General features: G+C 46.9%; 1 protein-coding gene and 1 long non-coding RNA gene across 3 annotated transcripts in view; one reads left to right on the forward strand and one right to left on the reverse strand.

Moving 5' to 3' along the window:
* The first annotated feature begins 212 nt into the window (after positions 1 to 212).
* Positions 213 to 4,279, forward strand: LOC142931115 (uncharacterized). Its single transcript, XR_012947128.1, has 2 exons — positions 213 to 1,375; positions 2,726 to 4,279. It is a non-coding gene; the product is annotated as an uncharacterized LOC142931115 (long non-coding RNA).
* A 3,856-nt stretch (positions 4,280 to 8,135) lies between these two features.
* The window catches only part of LOC116953008 (uncharacterized), a 97,152-nt gene continuing 89,197 nt past the window's right edge, over positions 8,136 to 16,090 (reverse strand). For both annotated transcript variants that reach the window (XM_032972817.2, XM_032972818.2), the window contains exon 22: positions 8,136 to 15,284. In XM_032972817.2, the coding sequence (XP_032828708.1) occupies positions 15,196 to 15,284 (89 nt within the window). In that variant the 3' untranslated portion in view covers positions 8,136 to 15,195. The remainder of the gene's footprint in view (positions 15,285 to 16,090) is intronic.

The raw sequence follows: 16,090 nt of genomic DNA on the forward strand, positions 1-16,090 counted from the left end.
CAAAATCCCTCCTGAGATATGTGCAAACCTGGTGGCCAACTACAAGAAACGTCTGACCTCTGTGATTGCCAACAAGGGTTTTGCCACCAAGTACTAAATCATGTTTTGCAGAGGGGTCAAATACTTATTTCCCTCATTAAAATGCAAATCAATTTATAACATTTTTGACATGCGTTTTTCTGGATTTTGTTGTTGTTATTCTGTCTCTCACTGTTCAAATAAACCTACCATTAAAATTATAGACTGATCATTTCTTTGTCAGTGGGCAAACGTACAAAATCAGCAGGGGATCAAACACTTTTTTCCCTCACTGTAGGGTTTTTTTGGGGTGAAAAAAACCCCTATATTGTGTAGCTATTGAATATTTGAGTATGTGCACATTTTAGAAAACCTGGATCAACATTTGGGATAATGCTGCAATAAAAAATATCGGAGTAATGGTGTCATCTGATAATCACCAATGTAGAAAAATGAGACGGGAACTCGTATAAAGTTTGATGCTCGTAAATTAAACGTGTTCTATTTTACCGTCGAATTTATAGAGCACGCTCACAGCATATAAACCCTGATGGTTGATGCGGAGCGGGTTGATAACGTTTGACTCTTGGCTGGCCACCGTGGAAAAGCGTCGTCTCTCAAGCAGAAGGCTGCAGTTTCACATCTCCTTGTTTGGAGTTGAATCAGCTTCATCATCTAAAAAATAAATAAACTATAATTGTTTTTATTTTACCAGTTTAGGCCCAACTGAGCTGTATTGCTCTTTTGCAGAAGCGACCTGGCCACAAATTATAGCCCAATAAGGTGGCTTAACACGTGGACATTTATCGCAGCCAAATACTCTAAAAACATGTTTCTAAATGTGGAGGGAAAAACCGTCTGACCCACGTAAAAATGCACGCTACCACGGGGGGAACACGCAAACTCCAAACATACAGGCATCAGGGTCGGGATTGAACCCACGACCTTCTGTATACCAGGCGAGGTAGTTAACATCTCGCCACCGCAGGCTGTGGAATGTGAGCAGCAGCAGCAATCTCGTGGAGACAACGACTTCATGCTGCCCGTAATTTGAACGTTGCCACTTCCTCCATGGACTCGGGGTCACAAAGCAAAGATATTGCCCGATGATAATTCCAAAGGTTCATGGCACTTGGAAGGTAATGGCCATTGATGCTCGGGGTGGGGGGAGGTGGGGGCAGCAGTGGTTTCTTGAAGCCACTGGGAGTTCTGCACTTTTAAATAATCTAGATTGAAAGCTCATTTCTTTAGGACTGCTTTTTGTGCTTAGTTCACCCCCCCACAGACTACCAAGGGAACGACTCAGTGGAACGAGGAACCGCAGGCGAGTGGGCAAGTCGCGAAGGCAGCGAATCCGGTGAGCCGGAACCAAATTCCCCCACAAGCTCCGCAAGTCCTCCATATGTCAAGGTGTCATCGACCAATTCACGAGTGTTTTACACGTGGGAGGAAACCGGAGCCCCCCAGACATAACCCACACATTTGAGGAGGGGGGGGGGGGCAAGCCAGGGGGTATGGCACCTTCTCGACACGCACGGGGAGTTTCATAGCATTTCTGTGATCCGCTAACCCCTTGCCACCACAGTGCCGGATTGCAGGCGTGCGCAGCCGCCTGCCGAAGATTGGGAGGTAGCCTTCGTCGCACGAGACGTCCAGGTTTACTTTGGCCTCAGAGGGTGGTAAACCCTCGTGCGACACAGGGGTCGTGGCCGCTCGTGGCAGGATTGCCACCTGACCGGGTTTAACCCGGACGGTGCCGGAAATGGCGCCTGCGCTTGTAGCGAGATCTGGTGGCAGTGTTGAAATTCATTGCAGTTAACCGCACGGTTCCGATATGCATAGGCTGACTCAGAAATATACCTTGGTTTAGAATGTGGAAGAGTTTGCAACCCGGGTTTATGGAGCTGAGCCGATGGTGGAAATTCAACATTCCCATTACAGAGATATGTCTAACTGTTTCTGTCGTCCCACAAAGGGTCACGTATTCTCTTGAGCGGTGGGGGGAGAGACAATGGTGCAACCTCCAACTGGAATTTGAACTGCAGCTTGATGGTGCTGAACCTTTATGCAAATTACAGTTTTTTTTGCATCCTGTTGTGTGCAGTTTCACCTTGTGGGATTAATTTACATCGTGTTTTGGGTAATTGTTTTCAGAGCAGATGGAAAGCGGGTGCAGCATTGCACGCGTGCACTTGTTACATTCACTCCACACACACAAAGACCCTCCGCTGTGCAATACCTCATTTATCTCCACTCAGGCTAATCTTAGAGTTGACAATGATGTCAGACTGCACACGGCAGAAGTAATTTTCGGGTTCACATGTACCTTGGCCCACAATGGACTCGGCTTTACATGAAACCTTAGAGGGGGGAAGGAAAAAAAGTGCACGTAGATCGTTGCGATGGTTTAATTGGGGTAAATATCCAAGCTCCACACGGAAAGGAACCGGAATAGGCAATCGAACCCCAGGGAACCTTGCAGTTAGGGTCAGGCCTTATCATTGTGCACACACTGCCACACATTACGGGGGGGGGGGGGGGGTAACACCCAATAGGGCAATGGTCAGATGGGGTTCGCCACCCATTTGCTGTACTGTCACCCACCTGGCCACTTCACGTCACAGCGGATTTGGGATGCACGTTGTAGAACCCCGTGATTGGAAACGTCGCCTTACCATTTAATTCTTAGTGTCGTGTGCGTTGCCAGGTGACGCATACGGAATTCGTCCTGGATTTGGATGCGGCTTCAATAACAGGTCATGGTCTCACATCCGGTACAGTCGGTTGGAAAGTACAGGGTGCTTTAAATGTTAACACTCACATGGGACTATCGTTTTTAATGGAAAAAGAACGGATAGCACAATGTAACATGATAACAAATGCGATGTTAATAGCTTCAAAAAGTCAAAGAGTCTCCACTTGTTCGCCATCATTGTCAACACATTGCTTGGAATCTTCTCCAGGTGATCTCCAGCGCCCAGAGGCAGCAGCACATTTCTCGTGGCATTGTTACACATTCTCAGAAGTGTTAAACATTTTTTTAAGCACCCTGTACAAATGAGTCCCCTGGTCAACTTGTGAGCAGGTCCCCTCCTTCAGTTCCTCGTGGCGCGGTTGATTTGGCCACCTGAACTCGTGGTGGGCGGTCCATCGCAGGTTTGAGATGGATCGTACATTCGGTTGGAAAGTACAACCGCAGTGCACAATTTTTATCTTCGTTTTGATCACGACGTTTCATGCCCTGTTGCTTCCATACTCAAGTGAGATAAAATAATGCCCTGGTTCTGGTGGTCCAGTCATCGGTCCTTTGTCTCAAACAACATCGGTGACATAGCGTGCTGCCAAGGCAGCCAGAACTCGATAACAGCCTTGAGTTGTGCATTGCCAACGGCGATGCCTGGGCTGTATGTAGGATTTGCCGGGTGCGGAGTGCAATACCATCTCGGGTTTTTTTTCTTCAAGTTTCTCATTGTTAGTCCGTACCTCTCAATATATTGTACAACGCCGTTATTGTGGCACGCTGCATATCTTCTTCGTGTGTGTGTGTGAGAGAGCTTCCAGGGAGCAGACGTACAAGAGCTCTGGAACTACCTTCGTTGTTGAACTAGTACGGCCTATTTGGGTTGAAAACTTTTCTCCGGTGGATCTGGAGTGGATCGATATACCGGCGTTCAGACCTCACGCTCGCGCCCTCGATCATTGCAGCGACGACGAAAGAGGCGGTCTCATCAGACATCCCTGCTACGCGGGCGTTCGTGAAGAAGAAATGGTTTCGGGTGAAGCAACGCCAACGCTGCTGACCTTGACGGCAACCAACGATCGTGAATTTTTTGGATAACGTCAGCAAAATGTTCACGGGCAGCCACCGCTGCACTCGGTTGTCGATGCCAAAGTACAGGTTAGCGGACATCGTCGAATGCTTTGGCAAAGTCAATGGAAGACTGTGAAGATCTGTCCGCCGTTCTCTGCACCTCTCTTGAATCTGATGCACAGCAAAGGCCACGGCCGCTGTATCGCGTTGAGATCTGAAGCCGCGTTGGCGTACTATCACGCAACTGACACAACACAAAGGGCATTTTTTTCATATTGTTTCAGGAAGATTTACAATTGTGTTTTTTTTGTCGCCCAGGACAGCAGCTACTTGGGTGAGAAGGCTATCCTTTAAAAAACACAGGACACGGAGCAACCAGATTGTAATCGCACTCGCACGAATGGGGAATACTATTGACTTGACGATTCATTAAATCGAAATTTGACTTGACGATTGTTTTTTTGTGTGTGAGTTGTGCAGCATCCTTTTAAAGGTCTTCAACTTTTTGCGTTGTAACAATTTATAGCTCACAGTGCAAGCTCATAAGACACGCCGGGAACCCTTCGTGAGCACTCGGGTTACCCAGGTTCACAGTGCCGACGTGCCGCACTTTAATTAGGGAAATTCCCGGCTCTCGTCAACCAAGACTATCGTGCAGTGGAGTCGCTCTGGATACGCAATGCAAGCAAATTGCTTAGCGCCCTGAGCAGCACAACGGGCTGCGGATTAATCGAGAGAAGGAGATGAGTCAAATATCCGCTCGGAATCAAATGAAAAGAAACGAAACTTAAATAATGTGGAACAAACAAAACAATCCAATTCAGCCCTCTTCTCTGAACGCAATGCATCGTTGATCTCATCGGGATTTGTATCGCGCCCTTACCGAGGCGCTTTGCAGCGATTACAAAACAGCGCGCAGCACGAGAGACATCAACCTGTCGTCGCTTCTCTCCGACGGCACCGCGTTGGGCTTCTGTCATTTGCTATGGATTTTCTTCGATTGAAATGGGGAGGACCCCCCCCCCCATAGGCGGAGGTCGACTTCTATATTCAGGGGATGCAGGGGTTCGCGTTGTCCCTCACATTAGGAATCGCGGGTGCATATCATGAATTAAAATGTAATCTTAATTGTAAACTACTGAAAATAAATTAATAAAAGTGTCGAGTAAGGAGTGGGGGGGGGGGGGACGTTGCCCCCACGTGCCCCCTCCCAAACCCCAACCATGGGAGACCTCCAAAATAATTTTCCGCTTCGGGCCCCGCAGTTTAATCGATCGGCAGGTCTCGTGCAGTGGGGCAGAGTGTGGGCACTCGCACGTTTCAAGACATCGGGCGAGCATAGGAAGATAGGCAAATTACCACGTGGATGGGCTCTCTCGAGTGGAGGCCCCTCCGCCACCCGTGGCCCTGTGCCAGCACTTTACCTTGCGTGATTAAATAGTGATCATAATCATAATTCACATGGGGTGACTGATCCCAGCCAAATAAATAAGGAATTTCAACCGACAAAACCACTCAGAGTTGTTCACCAGCCAATGGCCATTAATGCATGGGGACACCGATTTACATCGATACAACGGGGGTGAGGAGCGGAGTGGCACTGCAGTTAGTAGACTTGCACTATGAACCTGAATATCTGAGTTGAATTCCCGGCTACGGCTAACATCAATGGCCACAGTGATATCCGAACTGGTCCTGGGAACCCCACTTTACCAACTCACAATTGACCCGTGTGGTGTAGTATGATCTACCCTCTATGACAGAAACCACGTGAGAAAGTCTTCTTCCAGCAATCCAGCAGTGTATTTGACAAAGTACAAAACTAAAAAAATTGTATCACGATTAATACTCACTTCACACTACTTTTTGTTGTAGGCACAACAGTCAATTTAATGCCGCCTGTTTGATGTGAATGACTGTGTGTGCATTTTAAACGAGTTGTTATGCGTGAGCGTGTTCCTACGTGCACTGCTAATCACAATTTGAGCATTTAATGGTCATGGTAGAATATATCTGCAGAGTAATCAGACTCTTGTTTGGTCAATGTTATGATTGCTACCGAAGCGTATTCACCTGATACATTCAGCATCGCGTATTCGTAGGCTGTGGCGTGGCTCCGTTGGCATGGGATCCCTCGTGCAAGGGATGCAATGCGGGCACGCTCCTGTCAAAAATATCTCTCCCCTCCCCCCTCCACCCCGCCGAAGCCGTTCGTTTATGCATTGTACAGAATTAAAATTACGTGCCAGTAAATCATAAAGCACGATATTTGCCATTCCGTTGCCATGGAGAGACACTTGGGGGTGGCGGGGGGGTAATGCAACACCCGTTTTGTAGCACGACATTTGTCGCTGGCAGTTTTGCCACCTGATCGCCTCAACACGTTTCGCGTGGCCCATCTATTTACTTGCCATAAACGAGACGCGTCTAACAGGCAAGCTTTTTCTTTTGGTGACAAACTGTTGCCAGGCACCTCACGCGGGAGCGCCTCTACCCGTGATTGCACGAGGTGGAGTCCCAACTAGGGGTTCGTAAAATTTTGCACGCACGTGGGGTCTTTTTTTTTTTGGCCTAATCCACTGCTCGATGAGGGCCTCGCCACGTTGTGGTGGGTCTTGAGGGGTGTTTAATCATACTTCACCGTGCTAATCGGTGTGGGTTGCTGAGCGTGGTGATCGCCCATCCAAACACGATCCAGGCGTAACCCCCTGCTTAAGAGTGCCACACGTTATGAGATTGGGCGCGTTCCGGGCGTTCTGGTCAGAGGTGGTGAGCAACCTCTTGTTGGAAGATTAACAGAGGTTGTCTAAAGGAGCATTCTCCACCACAGGCATACGTAGTGTCGACAAGTGACTTATCGTACAAGCATTGCCCAATGCTCATGGTGAGCACGGGTAGATTTTTACAAGGTGCAGTCAACATTTGTCATGGACACCTTGGCCCAAACTCATAAATTTGGCCCACAGGCACTGATGGTGTAATTCTTAGCACTCTATTTGCATTAGTTTACAATACAATTGCCAATGTGTTGTAACACACTGAATGACACAGCACGTAAAATAATCTGTGTGGCTGGAGTACTGGTTCTTGAGGTTCACAATCGCCTTCATTATTAGTGGGTCAATACAGTGAGAACTATATTCTTGGTTCTTTCGGTAAAGTCACGTAGAAGGGAAACAATAAAATAATAAAAATATAAAACAATAAAATGTATTATTTCATTGTTTCCCTTCTACGTGACTTTACCGAAAGAACCAAATAGTAATTACTGCAGTCACGAAAGCACCAAATCAAGTTTAATATGAATACTACCAAGTCCACAGAGTCCCACTGGTCACACATGGGGAAGCGTAGGCCCGCAGGCGAAGCAGGCGAGTCTTTAGGGGAGACCCAAACAGGGCGAGTGAGCTCGCCTGTCTCACCACCGGTAGCCAGGGCATTCCGTCCTGTTGGCGCGGCTGCATGCACAGCATCCGTCACCCCTGGTGCAGTCGAGTTCCCGGCACGTGGAGCACGATGTGAATGAGCGGATCGGAGAGGCCGTGACGGTGCGTGGAGGTGTCATCAGTCGTTGAATGTAAAATGGCGAGAGGTCGTTATGTCAGCAGCAATCACCGTGGAGCTCGCTTAAATAAAGGACAAAAAAAAACGGTTTCAGCAGGTTCGGAGCACAAATGTAACCACATGTCAAGAGAAGACATGCATACTCTGCTCGGGCGATGGGACGGATTGAAGCAACGGAGCATACTGTGCCACCAAAAAAAGTGTGATGTTCAAACGTTTCCAACTAAAAATTATGACGTCGCTTATTTTCCGATATAACAAAAAAGCTGTTTCACTATCAGCGGTATCCAGTTTCAATCCACTACTCATGTTTAAGAGATGATTAATCGGAGCCCATATCCACCTCTTTTTTTCTTTTGTTGGGAATTTCTTTGAGTACAAAGTGTGGATGTTAAATCGTGTCTGCCTTTGCAAAACATTTGCATAGGAAAATGATCTCCATACAAGCGAGCCCACCCTGATAAGCTATCGCTCAAGATAATGTCCCCAACAAATGCCCCAGTGACGGAGAGGTAATGCTGCAGAGACTTTATTTAAGCATTGTTATTGTTAAATCATGAACTGTATCCATGCTAATGGCTATGGTGGTTTTAATCTAAGAGTACTTTGATCTTTTGATACGCCCTGTGCTATTAGTGTCATTTAGTGTCTGCATTTCATCATCGTCGTCATCGTAGTGACGATGACGTTAACACGTATGCAACACAATTGGTTAAGAATAAAAAAAACGAGCAGAAAGACACACGGAGGGGTATTATATATTGTAAAAAATATAACATATACCACAATCCCACAAATATACATTTTACAAAGTACCCAAATGCCGTGACGTGTGCAAAAGGGTTTCATTGTTATGCTGACTAAAAGCAGCTCCACTCGCGCGAGGTTGGCTAAAAATCCTGTTCAGATGATGATGGTTAATGTCGTGTTGTTTCTCCAAATTAATGTAACGTAATGATGGAAGATTTTGCAAACACAGTGTTCTGTGTCACCCGCTTAATAAAAAAAAATCCACAGTGCTTAGGGGAATGTATTTAAGACTTTAGCAAAAGTGTGAACAGCGAGTGGCTCATCTGAACGTATGCTACAGCAGTATATGCAATAATCAGTACCGGTTCTTACAATCGAAAAATGCAATTTCAAAACTAACACATGCATGGCAAAAGTCTAACACTAAACGCATGCAGGTCCATAAAAAAAGTTGCTACGAAATTCGCAATGCAATGCATCTTCAAAGCAATGCCCTATGTATGTTTGTTGAACTTCCGTCGCACCGTACGTAGCCAACCGTGCTAACAGAAGGTGCACGGGAAGGACAACAAACTAAACACAAAAAGCAGCTTATTTATTTAAAACAACTTTTATGTAACATCCTCATTATTTAATATAATTATGCAGCAGCTTGTGAATTTACACAAAGCTTATTTATATTTTTGTGACTTTTTTATACAAAAAAAGTATCTGTCAAAGCTACCTCCACCCCATGACAAACAAAACGGCCGTAGTAATTGCTAACGCTCCGACGGCTTGCCACGCTACAGCCTGAGAGAGAGGGAAAAAAAGACGTGGTAGTCGATTAAAGAAAAGTGGCAACATCTCTGGAATTCAAGTGGTGATTTCCTGGGTTGGGCAATTCTCTCAAGCGCTCTGCCAGGCACAGCAATTCTCTCAAGCGCTATGCCAGGCACAGCAATTATCTCAAGCGCTCTGCCAGGCACAGCAATTATCTCAAGCGCTCTGCCAGGCACAGCAATTATCTCAAGCGCTATGCCAGGCACATCAATTATCTCAAGCGCTCTGCCAGGCACAGCAAATATCTCAAGCGCTATGCCAGGCACATCAATTATCTCAAGTGCTATGCCAGGCACATAATTATCTCAAGCGCTCTGCCAGGCACAGCAATTATCTCAAGCGCTATGCCAGGCACAGGCATTCTCTCAAGCGCTCTGCCAGGCACAGCAATTCTCTCAAGCGCTATGCCAGGCACAGCAATTATCTCAAGTGGTCTGCCAGGCACAGCAATTCTCTCAAGCGCTCTGCCAGGCACAGCAATTCTCTCAAGCGCTATGCCAGGCACAGCAATTATCTCAAGCGCTCTGCCAGGCACAGCAATTCTCTCAAGCGCTATGCCAGGCACAGCAATTATCTCAAGCGCTATGCCAGGCACAGCAATTCTCTCAAGCGCTATGCCAGGCACAGCAATTCTCTCAAGCGCTATGCCAGGCACAGCAATTCTCTCAAGCGCTCTGCCAGGCACAGCAATTATCTCAAGCGCTATGCCAGGCACAGCAATTCTCTCAAGCGCTATGCCAGGCACAGCAATTCTCTCAAGCGCTCTGCCAGGCACAGGAATTCTCTCAAGCGCTATGCCAGGCACAGCAATTCTCTCAAGCGCTTTTCCAGGCACAGCAATTATCTCAAGCGCTATGCCAGGCACAGCAATTCTCTCAAGCGCTATGCCAAGCAGAGCAATTCTCTCAAACGCTTTTCCAGGCACAGCAATTCTCTCAAGCGCTATGCCCGGCACAGCAATTATCTCAAGCGCTATGCCAGGCACAGCAATTCTCTCAAGCGCTATGCCAGGCACAGCAATTCTCTCAAGCGCTATGCCAGGCACAGCAATTCTCTCAAGCGCTATGCCAGGCGCAGCAATTATCTCAAGTGCTATGCCAGGCACAGCAATTCTCTCAAGCGCTATGCCAGGCACAGCAATTCTCTCAAGCGCTTTTCCAGGCACAGCAATTCTCTCAAGCGCTATACCAGGCACAACATTGGAACGGACTCTGATTGATCAGCTCCTCATGCCAACAACAACAAAAATACAACACAAACACAGGGATGTGGCTCTACCACAGAGGGAACCGATTTACAGATATTCTTAAGAGAGATCAATACCGGGGCCAGTATACATAAGTCATCAAAGTTACCCCGAGATCAAACGGGCACAGAACAATCGGTGTTCATGAAGGAGACAATGAAGGTATTCCATGGACCATGATCGTACTTTGCTCAACCGAGGCAGCAGATTACAGGGCAAATAACACCACGTGAGATTACCCGCAACACCTAACAGTTTGCGTCATTGCAGGAAATATTAGCAACAAAATAAATAAGCAGACAATATATCTCCTTCACACATCTTTACCTCTACATTAAAAAGGTGGAAGAAAGAATCTCCATATCCCATCAGCCACACAGCCATATGAGTGCATTCTTTCAGCAGCATTGGTTCAACCACAAGCAATCTAGGGGACACATGTCCAACAGCAAGGGTTCCTCGCCTATAAACAGCGGACAGGTCACCAGCATTGGTTCAAGCAAACCTGGCTCTGCCGAAGAGCCACTGAATGTTGAAGCCCGGTCCAGAGTTTGCTTGTGTCGAAATAAATGTTGCTGAAATTATGCACTCCAAGAAGACCATGTGGCTGATGGGATGGGGATGTGTAAAAAAATATACTTTAAACAAAATTACGTGCAGGGACAGAAATGTGAAGGCATATCACCTATTTTATTTTGCTAATTCAAAAGAGCTTCATAGCGCATCGGATTTCCTGAAATATTCCCACAGCAGCGTGTGGTGAAAGCTTGAGATGGGTTCTCAACACACGCAAACCCAACGTGGATAGCGGCCGCACAAAAACTAAAAAAACCTGCACGTTAACGCTGTTGATATTTCATCCACGAATGGAAGATCACGGACTCGCAAAACCGTGAATGCGGTGAGGTGCAAACCACCAGGCGAATATCACCGGTGACCGCCCAATGCAACGCACGTGCTCTGGTGGGACAAAACGGACTCCATTGAGCTATCACTTCGGTGTTGCGGTGGCGAGATGTTAACTACCTTGCCTGTTATACAGGTCGTGGGTACGATCCCAACCACGACGCCTGTATATTTGGAGTATGCAAGTCTCTCTCCCTGGTTTTTGCCTCCACATTTAGAAACAACGCGCGTTTAGAGTATTTGGCTGCTATCAATATCCACGTGGTAAGCCAATTCGTTGAGCTATCATTTGTGGCCAGGTAGCTTCTGATAAAGAGCTATATAGCTCAGTGGGCCTTACCTGGTGACATAAAATAGTTTACAGTTTAGTTTATAGTTCAGCAGTGGAATGGCATACAACATTAAACGTGCAATTGCAGGCTGCTGCTTTTTTCAAATACCACGCAAAAAAAGATTTTAAAATTAATTTCATAGTTGGCGAAATCCCCAAATGCTCTTTAATAACACATTTCAGCAGATACAGCATTCAACAAATTCTCTAACAGCAAAAACAATATACAGATAATTGCATGCATTACTTAAATACAGTACTGTATTCATACAAAAACAAAAAAACATTGCGATCCTGACCAATGTAATAACACGCCCGTCTTGAAATACCTCATTTCATCCTCTCGGGAATGCTTCTCTGTCATGGGGATAATGCAATGCTGGAAATTAGCTTGTGCTCCTACAGAATGAAGCTTCGTTTATATCGATGTCTGAAAACCCAGCTGTAAAGTTAAAGAGAAACATAAAACGTTTCGCGGGCGATCCTGGAGGGTTGCTCAGTGCAGAACTCGTTATATATTTGGGCGTCCCTCTTCATTGTCACGAGCCATTGCCGAATGATGGGGGACTCTCTATGCTGCCCATAGCCGACAGAGCCACTCTTTAAAATGCCCGGTGGTGCCTGCGGAGAAATCGTGAAGGCGACGGACTCGCTCGGTGAATGCACATTAAGAGACACTGCCTGAAAACACGAAGAGGCTAACACGTTGAGAGCACCTTGGATATCGAGTTTCACCAGCGTTCTGACTTTTGTAAGTTCATCACGGATTTGGAGAGTACATGAACGTATTGGCGGTAACACCGATGGTGCGTGGTATACAAAAACAAATATTTGGGTGATGGTTGTTGATTTTATTTATTTGCCCCGGCGATTTGCAACCCCGGTGAGAAAATCTTGCGGGGTGGTGGCGAGCGTCAAAATTAGATCTCGTGAGGACGAAGCAGTCGGAAGATGAATGTCAGTTCAAATTTAGATTTTCGAATAGTTTTACGAGGAATGATGTGTTACGCTGCACCAGTGTACCCGCCCAACACGTCCACATGTAAAGGAGAGCACAGCATCTCATTCTCGCGTAGAACTGGTTTTTCCCAACGCGGGTATACAGTTACTGCGAAAGGCAAATTGCTTTGTGTTTGGCAGAGGAGCGATGTCCCTCCAAAGTGCGCCACAAACAATTTTTTACCCTCTGCAAATTAGCTCGCGATGACAAAAGGGCGCACGAGCGAACGCATCTCCGCCGGCTCCGCAAACAGATATATTGACAAAGGTGGCGGTGGCGATATCGCGAATGCTTCGATGCCATCGCGTTATTCGAAGCCGTTGCGATTGCGGCCAGGTGTGATTAAATGTGAAATTTACCGACGACAATGACGCTCCGGCCGGCAGGACTCAACGAGATGTCATTTACATTGGAATTTGCGTTGGGTGCACGGTTGGTTTATTTTTAATGCTCCAGGGGAAATTGACTCGGCAATTATTTGCTCGCGTTTGGGTAAGTACCCGGCACATTAGCCATGTTGCTGGGAATTGTAAATGCTCTTAAGTGGCGATCACAATTGAAAAGAATCGGGGATAAAGGTCTAGCACGCAGCACGCATTTTTAACTGTCTTAAAGCTGGTGTTGATATCTTGAATGGGGTTGAGTACCATCGACGACATTATCAGCAGATTTCGGAAGCTAAGTAGGGTTAAAGTTGGATAGTGTTTGGGTGACCACCCTGCAGTGAAAAAGGTATTATAGACTCCTGCAGGGCTCCACCAAAATCCACTGTTGTACTGTTGTATGCTCCATCATCACTGCACTGACCAGCATGGTGAAGTGTGGCCAAGACAATACATATGACCTGCATGGCGTGGGAAAGGTCCCTCATCCGGCAGTAGATTAACAAAACAGGGCTGTACAACATGTAAATCAAGAATATATCATGGGTCTGTACCTTGGCGTGGGTTCAGTAAGATTTCTCCCAAATCAGCAGGAACATGCCGCCCTCTCGTCACAAAGTGGTCACATGGGTTTTGAAGCCAAATCAACGGTACAGTAAATGCCCGACAGAACATGGCTCACGACACTCTGGACTCAGATATACCGCAGATCGAGCCATGTCCCCCCCCCGCCCCAACCCCTCCGAAATAAAACAACTGCGAACCTCATGTCTCTTGCGCATCTTTGCGCGTCTCCGCGCGAGTGCATCCGTGTCTGCGTGTCTGCGTCTCAGTTGTCCGTCTGCCCGACTGCCCATGCGCGACCAAAGTTACTTGAAAGGGCACGAAAGGGCAGAGGGCTGGCGGTTGCTGGGCTATCGGGCTGCGGCGTGCATGGCCAATGGAGAGCCGGATGGGCACGAGGGTTCGTTCCGTTCAGATAATTACGAAAAAATACTGCGGCATTCCATTTGGTTGGCTACCGTTTGTGGCCAGGTCGTTTCTGATAAAGAGCTATATAGCTCAGTGGGCCTTGCCTGGAAAAATAAAAATTGTTTATAGTTTAGTTTATAGTTCACTCCGGATGCTGCAGTGGAATGGCTTACAACACTAAACATACAATTGCAGGTTGCTGCTTTTTTCAAGTGCCATGCAGAAGAAGATTTTAAAATGAATATCATAGCTGGCAAAATCCCCTAATGCTCAGCAGCCGGGCTGCCGTACAAAGGCATGCGTGGCCAATGGAGAGAAGAAGGTTCGGCGTGGTTTTAAAGTGCTTTGCCTATTGACAAATACACGTCTTTGCTGTAAGTCCTACAAGTTGGTTACCCGGTCGGGCTGTTGCCACATTAAACGGTGCTACGCCATGAGGACATTTGTGCAGCTCAGCGACCTTTCAGAGTGCATTTGCCATTATCACGCGGGTAGTATCGCCTGCACAGGCAAGTGTCATTCACACTCCCCCCCCCCCACTTCTCGACGCCTACGTCATATCCAGATTATCACTCTTATTTAACTTGGTAGATGTTTTTTTTTTCTCCACAGCTCACGACTGGTTTCGAATTTCCCGCGCGGTCGCGAATGCTTGCACGTCATCGCTCACGCATTTCCCCCCACGAGATATGAGTGGGGTAATGTGGCAACGACTCAACGCGCGGAGTGCAAGGAAAATGGCTCACGTTTCTTGTTGCCTGTTCACCCCCTCCCGCTCCGATGACGTACGTGTGCGTGTGCGCGTCGTCGGTTTTTCTTCCGATTCCGTTACGATGACGTATGTCATCGCGACGGAATCGAATCCGAACGGAATCGGAATCAAAAAGGCCACGCGGCAGGGCGTGTGCGGCAGAGTGCGGTCGTGTCACTACGGTTCTCCGCGGTGAGTACAGAAAAATGTCTTAAAAAACAGCGGCGCTACTACGCCTCTCTAAATGAAATTAAAGCCGAACCGCTTGCGCATCTCCGAGATTCAGCGGGTGAAGGGGACACCCCACCACCCTGCAACTTGCAGGCGTCTGGGAATGGTAAAGGGTTAAGCTGGCAAAGTTGACCAGGGGTGGGGTGGGGTGGGGTGGGGAGGGGTTCAGCTTGGAATTCTGAAAAAGGACACACGGACCCACATTGCACGTGTCAAGTTCAATAGCGTGTTCTCACACTCAACAAAAAAAAATATCTTCTTTGATGCGTCCACCCAAAAACTTCCGGCGTCTTCGAAGAAGCGTTCAAACACGGAGTGCCGCGCGACTTTCTCCGCGCCGGCTTCACAAGCAGCTGGCGGTGGCAAACCGGACTTTGCGGTGTTAGGCGTGTCGTGGTTGTGCCGCACCGCTACTGGACTTCCAGCTGCCAGAGTTGCGAGCGCCTGTGCTGGTTCCGCAGCATGATCACCGCCTGGTTCCTGTCGATAATCCCACTCCCTGGAATGAGACGATAGCAGCAATGCACGTCAGCTTTAGATCAGTTCATTCATTCATTCACTCATTCATCAAACACTCTCCTCGCCAAATTGCCTGGTTTCGCAGAGGGTTTTACTTTGTAACTCAAAAGAAAAACGTTCAATGCACAGAACAAAAAACTCTGCTACTGTAATGATGTCATATGAAGAAGAGGCCAAATAACAAACACATAGGGAGAAGTCTTCTTTGGTTCTTTTGGTAAAGTCACGTAGAATGAGAATAAAATAATAAATTGATAAAATAAAATAACACAATAATATTCTCATGACGTTTCGGCCACAACACAAGCGGCCTTCATCAGGTGAAGGGAGCGAGACTGTCTGGTAGGACAGCGCTGGAGTGAGAGAGCCACGTTCAGATCACGGCTTTTAAGCTGTGTGAGAATATAGAGTTTATTGATAACATGAAGGTAATTTATATTTTAGTTTTTATTGGTTCACTATATAGTACTGTGAATAGCTCAGATGTGTAGTCATTTCTGTGACCAGTCACTAGCAAATCACCCAGTTATTTCAATGCTAAATTCGCCTAGTTATTTCAATGCTAAATTCTCCTGTTTGATTTGTACTAAGTGCCTCGGTGAATGTGTATGCTCTGACTTTAACGTAACTATTTCTGTAGCAGTTACAAGCGAATCACTCAACCTTTTCAATGCTAAATTCTATGCTAATCCCATTATCAAGGGGTGCCTCTGCGGATGTGTATGCCTTAATTTAGCTATTTCAATGCTAAATTCTATGCTAATTCCTTTTAACAATGGGTGCCTC

The sequence above is a fragment of the Petromyzon marinus genome, chromosome 49 (genome assembly GCF_048934315.1).
Source record: "Petromyzon marinus isolate PM22_M1 ecotype Great Lakes invasive population chromosome 49, UKy_Petmar_22M1.pri1.0, whole genome shotgun sequence".
Taxonomy (NCBI): Eukaryota; Metazoa; Chordata; class Hyperoartia; order Petromyzontiformes; family Petromyzontidae; genus Petromyzon; species Petromyzon marinus.